At 33.3% G+C, this 11,223-nt stretch overlaps 1 protein-coding gene across 2 annotated transcripts; it reads left to right on the forward strand.

Annotated features, from left to right (window-relative positions):
- The first annotated feature begins 748 nt into the window (after positions 1-748).
- On the forward strand, positions 749-10,677 carry LOC144434984 (gamma-glutamyl hydrolase-like). Of its 2 annotated transcripts, XM_078123516.1 has the most exons (9): positions 749-876; positions 1,498-1,660; positions 1,910-1,994; positions 2,415-2,553; positions 3,423-3,535; positions 5,408-5,501; positions 6,271-6,414; positions 6,609-6,774; positions 9,004-10,677. In XM_078123516.1, the coding sequence occupies exons 1-8, from the start codon at positions 795-797 to the stop codon at positions 6,731-6,733; spliced, it is 945 nt and encodes a 314-aa protein (XP_077979642.1). In that variant the 5' UTR covers positions 749-794; the 3' UTR covers positions 6,734-6,774; positions 9,004-10,677. The 2 variants fall into 2 exon arrangements, with proteins under 2 accessions (XP_077979642.1, XP_077979641.1); XM_078123515.1 differs by lacking the exon at positions 9,004-10,677 and having other exon boundaries at positions 6,609-8,282.
- The last annotated feature ends 546 nt before the right edge of the window (positions 10,678-11,223 follow it).

An 11,223-nucleotide genomic window follows, 5' to 3' on the forward strand; every position in this document is an offset into this window, starting at 1 on the left:
GAACAGATTTTATAGAAATGATAACAAAGACATCCTAATGACATTTGTGGAAGACATTTTCGATATTTACGTCTTTACATTGTGAATTTATAATTTGGCTGGATACTCTCTGTGTATACAACTACTACCTCCATGCATCGACAGAAACTACATTTTAAGTTCAGATAGGTTGTTGTTTTCTTTGTAAAATTGGACGAGTACTATTAAATCAAAGCCACCAATATAAATACCCGTCCATATCCATACCTATCACGTTCAAGTACATGATATGACGGTATATCTGCCACAGAGCCGTCGCGTCGTGGGAATATACGATTGATACGATCACGACTGCTTCGCCTCCAACACCTAACTTTTAACTGGGTAAAATACTACGTGTATTTTCAATATAAGGGTAAAGTACGGTGAATAAAAACAGCAATTCAGCATTTATCTTTCTTTTACGTAAGCATTATTGAGCAGTGCGAAGGTCAAGCGTACGCGTGATTCGAAGAAGGTTTCAATAAAGCTAAATCGAACAATTTAACAGTCTCAACTTAATAATAATCAGTATCGACGTCTGATATGCTTTAAAATATGTCAAATTATGCATTCACTACTCACATTATTCCACTCGAAGTAGATTCCGAGTTGATGGATGGACAATGCACATTACTTACCGCGTGAGGGCGTGAGGGTCAAAGGGGGTCGCTGATCACATGATTAAAGCTGGGATTGCCCCTTTCAGGATTCCCTTTCGAACAGAACAGATTGAAAACACGGAAATAACTAAAACTGAAGTGGTTCTCGTAAAAATGAAAGGAAAAATTGTTATCTTACTCGTTATTCTTGGAGTATCTTTTCTTCAAGTAATTGCAAATGATAGACCAATTATAGGTACGTATAAACTTGGTAACTTCAAACAAGTTTAAGTACAACTTTTCATTTTTACAGTTTTGACTTTCGTAGTATTTGTACAGATCGATAGAGTTCAACCATGGACGTAAAAGGGAGGTGTCCTTCCAATTCTCCATAATGGTATGGTTAAATATACTAGTATTAGCCATAAAATCACACCAAAAATAATGACTAGATCGAAAAATATTACTGATATATTGTCGAAAAGAAGGAAAAATAATTAAATTACAAATATGAATATATGAGGTAATCATTGACAGCCATCGATAATTTAGTTTTGTATTTGATCTCCATATTTCATTGCTCTATACCCAGTGTTTGTTCTTTAATACTGGACACTAGCTTTGGATTTATATACTAAAAGGTATACACCCGGGGGTCTACACCACTCTCTGTAGTAGAACTCATAGCCTGTAAATCCAAAGCTATTAAAACACAGTGCTTGCTATACTTCCTGATGTCATTTTGATTTTGAATTTTTGAATTTTAAAATTTTATCTAAATAGTTGTTTGCTTATTTGAAATTACCCACATAGTACATACTTCAAGTTCACTTTTGACTACCTGTTTGTAATCTCAATTATTTTATCATTAACTTAGGAATTATGACCCAAAGAACAGATGAAGAGAAAGCAAGCCATGGTAAAACCTACATTGCAGGGTCATATGTTCAGTTCCTAGAGTCAGCTGGGGCAAGAGTTGTACCGATTTTTGTTAATCAAACCGACCAGTACTATCAACATTTATTCAACTCAATCAATGGGTAAGAATAACTTACATTGTGCCTCACTTTTTTTTTGAGAACATCTGATAATTAGAGGATCAAGTTGTCTTAGATTTTAAGAAAGGATAATGGGTGTATAGGTTTGTCAATTATGGTTTATGAGTTCAGTTCAGTTCCACTGCAGTATTATTGTAATATTAGAGATGTCCTTCTTCAAGTTTGATTAAAGTAATGTATGTTTCAATTTCTGGTTTTAAACATTGTTTTTCTACTCCATTCATGTTACAGGGTTTTATTTCCTGGTGGCGATGTCAACCTAGAAACATCTGGATATGCTAGAGCTGGAAAGATTCTGTATAATCTGGCAGTACAGGTTAATTAATATCATTAATGTCACACACTATGTTTTACATGACAATTTGCATATTCAGACTGTCATGCATGGTAATTTGCATATGTATGACTCATTTGCATATGCATGCATGTGTATGATATATTCTACATATGTACACCATGATTCTATATCGAAATCAAAACTCCTCTAAAAAGGAAATCCATACATTCCCTGTATTATGTTAAAAGGAAACACATTAAAAGCCAATGCCAGATAAGAGTATGAAAAAAAATATCCTGCTGAGCTTTAACAAAAGTTGCTCAGAACAAAAGAATGATCCTCTCATAAGATAGCAGTAATTCAAGACTGTGGATGTATATTTTGGTGTTTATCCATATTTTCTGAACAGAAAATGTTTGTAACTTAACGGTGATAGTTTTGATTTATTTTTCATCACAGGCTAACGATGCAGGGGATGTATTTCCATTATGGGGCACATGTCTCGGATTTCAGTTCTTCACTGTACTAACAAGTGGTAAAGACTTACTTACAGATACTGATGCTGAACATGTTGCCTATCCACTTGATTTTGTCAAAGGTAGGATTTCTCTTTAACTAATTGTTACCTAAGAATACTAGCTATTTTTAGTGAATATATAGTTGTTGTCTGATCGAATATCTTATTCCAGTTACAACTAGTACAGTTTTAACATAGGGTGACAAATTCAAAACCAAGCTTTCACTTTCAAACTTGCCACTACACCACCTACATATAATATTGACCACTAATTAACAGATACAATGACATTGTATAAGTAATTAACCAATTATTAGTGAATACATCTTTTGGTTATTTGGTGAAAAAAAGTCTCAGTTGCAGCAATTGCAGGTTTTAGTTCATCAACAAACATTGAATAATATACCTAAGACTTGCTTTCAAAATCTACATGTACACATAAGAATATAGACCACGGGACTGAATACAATATACGCAAGTTTGTGAGCAAGATAGGGAGTCAAGGATAGGGTTCAAGACAATATGATTAGACCCCTTAACATACCAGTAAACCTAATGTGTATTATTAGCCATGAGTGGCCTGTATTCAATATTTGTCACAAATTTGATATTAAAGGAAGCAAGTCGAAAACATTCTTCTGATATAAAGCTATGTGGTTCAGTAAAGTATTCACAATTTTCAAATCAAGGGAAAATCAGTTACTAATAAAAATTGCAGAGTACAGAAAACATTGTTTCTGTTATAGATATGAAAATAATACAGATTTGATCATTATCATTTCATTGTATTCAAAACAACAAATTGTCATTGTATTCAAAAGAGCAAATTGTTCAAAGAGAAAGACCAAGAAGTTGAATCAGTATATAAAGTCATTTATACCAACAAATTTCCAGAACATTGTGTTGTCTGTTATTGTATTTATAACTGTGCTTCTTTGAATCTTCCAAAGGTTACGATTCCAGTCGGATTTTTAAGAAAAGTGCAACATCTGAAGAAATTGTTGACATTTTAGCAAAAGAGAATGTCACATTTAATGCCCATCACTTTGGAATTACACCACAGGTAAGTTATAGGTAGATGATTTTATAAAAGTAATCTGATTTTTTGGCGCACTGACAAAATCTTGTAGCAGTATGATGAGGGCAGACAAGGGTTTTTTATACCTCATAATCAGATTTTTTATTTTTTTTGTAAATTGTAAACTTCAGATAAAGAGCATGAAAGCATAATTGTATGTCGGTTGTACACTACTTCATGTTCTATATAATTCATTACAAAGTATATTTCATTTGTACAACCTTAGAAAGTCACCACGTTTTGTATATTGCATTTGTACAACCAAAGAAAGTCACCACGTTTTGTATATTGCATTTGTACAACCAAAGAAAGTCACCACGTTTTGTATATTGCATTTGTACAACCTTAGAAAGTCACCACGTTTTGTATATTTCATTTGTACAACCTTAGAAAGTCACCACGTTTTGTATATTTCATTTGTACAACCTTAGGAAGTCACCACGTTTTGTATATTGCATTTGTACAACCAAAGAAAGTCACCACGTTTTGTATATTTCATTTGTACAACCATAGAAAGTCACCACATTTTGTATATTTCATTTGTACAACCATAGAACGTCACCATGTTTTGTATATTTCATTTGTACAACCATAGAAAGTCACCATGTTTTGTATATTGCATTTGTACAACCAAAGAAAGTCACCACGTTTTGTATATTTCATTTGTACAACCATAGAAAGTCACCACATTTTGTATATTTCATTTGTACAACCATAGAAAGTCACCACGTTTTGTATATTTCATTTGTACAACCATAGAAAGTCACCACGTTTTGTATATTTCATTTGTACAACCTTAGGAAGTCACCACGTTTTGTATATTTCATTTGTACAACCATAGAAAGTCACCACGTTTTGTATATTTCATTTGTACAACCATAGAAAGTCACCATGTTTTGTATATTTCATTTGTACAACCATAGAAAGTCACCATGTTTTGTATATTTCATTTGTACAACCATAGAAAGTCACCATGTTTTGTATATTTCATTTGTACAACCATAGAAAGTCACCATGTTTTGTATATTTCATTTGTACAACCATAGAAAGTCACCACGTTTTGTATATTTCATTTGTACAACCTTAGGAAGTCACCACGTTTTGTATATTTCATTTGTACAACCATAGAAAGTCACCACGTTTTGTATATTTCATTTGTACAACCATAGAACGTCACCATGTTTTGTATATTTCATTTGTACAACCATAGAACGTCACCATGTTTTGTATATTTCATTTGTACAACCATAGAAAGTCACCACGTTTTGTATATTTCATTTGTACAACCATAGAAAGTCACCATGTTTTGTATATTGCATTTGTACAACCATAGAACGTCACCATGTTTTGTATATTTCATTTGTACAACCATAGAAAGTCACCATGTTTTGTATATTTCATTTGTACAACCATAGAAAGTCACCATGTTTTGTATATTTCATTTGTACAACCATAGAACGTCACCATGTTTTGTATATTTCATTTGTACAACCATAGAACGTCACCATGTTTTGTATATTTCATTTGTACAACCATAGAAAGTCACCATGTTTTGTATATTTCATTTGTACAACCATAGAAAGTCACCATGTTTTGTATATTTCATTTGTACAACCATAGAAAGTCACCACGTTTTGTATATTTCATTTGTACAACAATAGAAAGTTACCACGTTTTGTATATTGCATTTGTACAACCATAGAAAGTCACCACGTTTTGTATATTTCATTTGTACAACCATAGAAAGTCACCACGTTTTGTATATTTCATTTGTACAACCATAGAAAGTCACCACGTTTTGTATATTTCATTTGTACAACCATAGAAAGTCACCACGTTTTGTATATTTTATTTCAGACTTTCCAACAAAATGCTATCTTGAAAAAGTTTTATCAAATGTTATCAACCAACTATGATCAAAAGGGAAAAGAATTTGTTTCAATGATGGAAGGTAAGATATATACTGTATATATATGTATAACATATAGTATTACATTAGTTGGAATTTGTTGCAATGATGGAAGGTATTATACTGTATATATAGCAACAGACTAATTTATACATGTACAGACTTTGACCATAGACATTGGGGTCCCTCTCCAATGTCTGTGCTTTGAATGTGGTTATCATAGATAAAGCGCAATCAACCAAAATGAAATGCAAGCAATGAAACAGAATGCCATGATGTGTCAGGGAAAGAGTGTTCACTTTAGGTGTAACTGCAGCTGCCCCAGCAAAGTCTCCAGAGGGCGTCCTTCAGTACAAGCTTTGGCTGAACGTTTCACCTTGTTTGTTCTTTTTGCTGGGGCAGCTGCAGTTACATTAGGTACTGTAAATCTGGAAATTTTTACCTTATTTTTGCTTATTAACTGGAACACAAAGATACAACAGTAAGTAGTGACCAAACTGCTTTCTTGTACATGAACACAATGTACCAGTCTGGTAATTAGTAAAAATTAGTCTTTGAGAACTAGCTCAAGACTCTAAAATCACTAAATTTTCTAGTAACGAAAATATGTAGGTTTATAGTATATACACAAGTATTTGATATTCTCTGTGGCAGTACTTTTGATGGTCTGAATTTGGGGTGGATAATAACTTGCACAGTGACCATGATGTCAAAAAACAAAGAGTACTTCATCCAGACATGCTGACATTTAGTTACATTTTGACTTCAACGATTCACCAAATTCTCAGAATATCTTCTTCTTTTTTTCTAGGTTACACGTATCCATTCTATGCAACTCAATGGCATCCAGAAATTAATCCATTTGAATTTTCACCACGACTTGGCCCTTATCCCGACCATTCACAGAATGCTGTGAAAGTAACACAGTACTTGGCAAACTTTTTTGTAAGCGAAGGTAAGTCAAATTTTCACCATGACTTGGCCCTTATCCGGACCATTCACAGAATGCTGTTAAAGTAACACAATACTAACTAATTTCATTGTGAGTGAAGGTAAGATATAAGTGTTGTCAGCAAGTAACACGATGTGTATTGTATTTTATACACTTTCTAAATGTTAACAGCATACTCATTTTTTCCCTTAATACAGCCAGGAAGAGTTCCCATTGTTTCCAAGACAAGACTGAGGAGGTTAATACTCTGATCTATAACTATCCACCGGTGTATAGCGATAACTTTACAGCTTATGAACAGTGTTACTTCTTTGATAAATAAGATGGACGTTTGATTTGGAAGAATGGAACCAGAAGGAAAGGGTAATACAGTTAGAATGGTTTTGTAGAAAAATGTACACACTGTTAAGTACACATTATATTGCTATCTGATAGTGTCGTGGCAATGCAAAAAAATACATCATTTTAATATAAAAAAGGGTGTGGGAATATATCAACAATCAATATGCTAGATAAGCAGAAGAATTTGGACTGATTTCAACCATCATGACATGGTCCTCATTTTTGACAACTTCGGAATAGCACTCCTAGTGGCACAACTATGAAATCTTTTGTCTTTTTTTTATAGAAAATATTCAATTTATGAATTAGAAGACTGAAAACTTTTTAAAAAATTACAAAACTATTATTAAAGAATCTAAATTTGTAAATCATATGATAACCTCTTGCTAAGGAGAGTCAGTCTGGATTTACTTCTCAGAAAATACTATGCACACAGTTTGCATTGGCTATTTAGATGTTTTAACTGCATGATGATGTATTTGATAAGTCTAAAAAAAATTATGTAATGTTCACTTTAGCATTTGTATGTTATTTCTATTTGAAGGCAGAAGATATACTAATTGTTTCTAATGTTCAGGTACTTTTCAGCAAGTGAAACACTGAGAAACATTTCATGTGCGACTTAGTGCCAGTGGAAAAACTCACACTTTGACGGAGGAGAGGGGGGGGGTGTGAAGCAGTCCAGAGTTAACAAAGAGAATAAAGTTACATGACAAACTACATACATTTACACAAATAGTAATCCATATTTTACATTTACGCCTGAGAAAGCTCAGTTTATATGTGATGAAGAATATAACTTCATCTTTGATACATTTGACCATACATAAATGAATTACTTGCACATCGTTTTCTTTTAAATAAGTTTGTCTTCAAAGTGATCATCAAATTGTGGTTTTACAGTCTTTGTTATGAAGCTTTACAGTGGATGAAAAATAAAAAAGTTTTTTAAATTTCACAAGTGAATATCGAAAATACCACTTTCCATCTAAGATATGCCATGTAAGGGCGCCCTCACACATCAGTCAACAGCAGGCCGATATAAAAGAGCGGAAAACCATGACATGACGTATCTTACAGTCAAGATATTAGTGAGATATTTGTGTTCTGTGTACATTGTTTTCTCTATTTTTAAATCTAGCTTTTTATTTTTATGGGTTTACCAAGGCATTTCAATATTTGAAAAAATTCAAACTTCATAAATGAAAATTAGCATTTTCTTGCCATTTTAAAGTACATGTACAATAGCTAGCTGTTATGAGATTTAGTATGTCAACTTTTAACTGTAAGGAAAAAAGGCAGCTAATATGGCTATGTTGGTGCCTATTGTCTACAAATTCTGACATGTTTTATTTCTCAGAACATAAAGTAGTTATGAAGAGAATCATATTTACAATTTTTTTTGCAGAAATAGTATATGTTTTAGCAGTACTTTGGTGATTTTGGCCACCTAGAGTTGAAATGTAAATACATGATCTGTCAATTCTCTTCGGATTTATAGCCCAGATTGCTATGATATATATGGAATAAAGTCATATGTTTTTATAGGACAGTCTAGTATCTAGTGATTGAGATTTCTACATGTACATCTCCCCAGTCGAAAATTGTCCATCAAAGGAAACATACCACGTACTGTTTAAAGACCAAAGTTTCAATCCCAGGTTCTTACAGTGTTATTTTTTTTATCAGTGAGACAATAAGGATTACATTGGATCATTGTTTTGATCTGGACTAACTTTTTGCACAGCTCTTCCAGATAACTGTTTTTTTTACACCCAATAATCCAAACTTGGCCTATAAGACAGAGTTTGCAAAATGTCCTTGTCTCATAGTTTAATAAATAGCTTTAACACGTGTATGTATGTATGTAATTGCAGCAATCCTACAAGAAGTTTTGCAAATGTACAAGGTACACGACCGCTCCTGAGGTTTTATTTGGCTGGTTGAAATCATGAGTAAAATATTTTAACCCCCCCCCCCCCCTTCAGACAGTTTTGAAGCTCTCCCCCTCGCACCCTAATAATTTGTGCCCCCCCCCCCCATTTTCAAGCTCTCGCACCCTGAAACTTTTGTCCCCCCCCCATTTTCTCCTCGAGCCACATGCCGTACATTCTGCTCGTTGCCAATACTAACTAATTTCATTGTGAGTGAAGGTAAGATATAAGTGTTGTCAGCAAGTAACACGATGTGTATTGTATTTTATACACTTTCTAAATGTTAACAGCATACTCATTTTTTCCCTTAATACAGCCAGGAAGAGTTCCCATTGTTTCCAAGACAAGACTGAGGAGGTTAATACTCTGATCTATAACTATCCACCGGTGTATAGCGATAACTTTACAGCTTATGAACAGTGTTACTTCTTTGATAAATAAGATGGACGTTTGATTTGGAAGAATGGAACCAGAAGGAAAGGGTAATACAGTTAGAATGGTTTTGTAGAAAAATGTACACACTGTTAAGTACACATTATATTGCTATCTGATAGTGTCGTGGCAATGCAAAAAAATACATCATTTTAATATAAAAAAGGGTGTGGGAATATATCAACAATCAATATGCTAGATAAGCAGAAGAATTTGGACTGATTTCAACCATCATGACATGGTCCTCATTTTTGACAACTTCGGAATAGCACTCCTAGTGGCACAACTATGAAATCTTTTGTCTTTTTTTTATAGAAAATATTCAATTTATGAATTAGAAGACTGAAAACTTTTTAAAAAATTACAAAACTATTATTAAAGAATCTAAATTTGTAAATCATATGATAACCTCTTGCTAAGGAGAGTCAGTCTGGATTTACTTCTCAGAAAATACTATGCACACAGTTTGCATTGGCTATTTAGATGTTTTAACTGCATGATGATGTATTTGATAAGTCTAAAAAAAATTATGTAATGTTCACTTTAGCATTTGTATGTTATTTCTATTTGAAGGCAGAAGATATACTAATTGTTTCTAATGTTCAGGTACTTTTCAGCAAGTGAAACACTGAGAAACATTTCATGTGCGACTTAGTGCCAGTGGAAAAACTCACACTTTGACGGAGGAGAGGGGGGGGGTGTGAAGCAGTCCAGAGTTAACAAAGAGAATAAAGTTACATGACAAACTACATACATTTACACAAATAGTAATCCATATTTTACATTTACGCCTGAGAAAGCTCAGTTTATATGTGATGAAGAATATAACTTCATCTTTGATACATTTGACCATACATAAATGAATTACTTGCACATCGTTTTCTTTTAAATAAGTTTGTCTTCAAAGTGATCATCAAATTGTGGTTTTACAGTCTTTGTTATGAAGCTTTACAGTGGATGAAAAATAAAAAAGTTTTTTAAATTTCACAAGTGAATATCGAAAATACCACTTTCCATCTAAGATATGCCATGTAAGGGCGCCCTCACACATCAGTCAACAGCAGGCCGATATAAAAGAGCGGAAAACCATGACATGACGTATCTTACAGTCAAGATATTAGTGAGATATTTGTGTTCTGTGTACATTGTTTTCTCTATTTTTAAATCTAGCTTTTTATTTTTATGGGTTTACCAAGGCATTTCAATATTTGAAAAAATTCAAACTTCATAAATGAAAATTAGCATTTTCTTGCCATTTTAAAGTACATGTACAATAGCTAGCTGTTATGAGATTTAGTATGTCAACTTTTAACTGTAAGGAAAAAAGGCAGCTAATATGGCTATGTTGGTGCCTATTGTCTACAAATTCTGACATGTTTTATTTCTCAGAACATAAAGTAGTTATGAAGAGAATCATATTTACAATTTTTTTTGCAGAAATAGTATATGTTTTAGCAGTACTTTGGTGATTTTGGCCACCTAGAGTTGAAATGTAAATACATGATCTGTCAATTCTCTTCGGATTTATAGCCCAGATTGCTATGATATATATGGAATAAAGTCATATGTTTTTATAGGACAGTCTAGTATCTAGTGATTGAGATTTCTACATGTACATCTCCCCAGTCGAAAATTGTCCATCAAAGGAAACATACCACGTACTGTTTAAAGACCAAAGTTTCAATCCCAGGTTCTTACAGTGTTATTTTTTTTATCAGTGAGACAATAAGGATTACATTGGATCATTGTTTTGATCTGGACTAACTTTTTGCACAGCTCTTCCAGATAACTGTTTTTTTTACACCCAATAATCCAAACTTGGCCTATAAGACAGAGTTTGCAAAATGTCCTTGTCTCATAGTTTAATAAATAGCTTTAACACGTGTATGTATGTATGTAATTGCAGCAATCCTACAAGAAGTTTTGCAAATGTACAAGGTACACGACCGCTCCTGAGGTTTTATTTGGCTGGTTGAAATCATGAGTAAAATATTTTAACCCCCCCCCCCCCTTTCAGACAGTTTTGAAGCTCTCCCCCTCGCACCCTAATAATTTGTGCCCCCCCCCCATTTTCAAGCTCTCGCACCCTGAAACTTTTGTCCCC

Source organism: Glandiceps talaboti, chromosome 5 (assembly GCF_964340395.1).
Source record: "Glandiceps talaboti chromosome 5, keGlaTala1.1, whole genome shotgun sequence".
In the NCBI taxonomy this organism is placed as follows: Eukaryota; Metazoa; Hemichordata; class Enteropneusta; family Spengelidae; genus Glandiceps; species Glandiceps talaboti.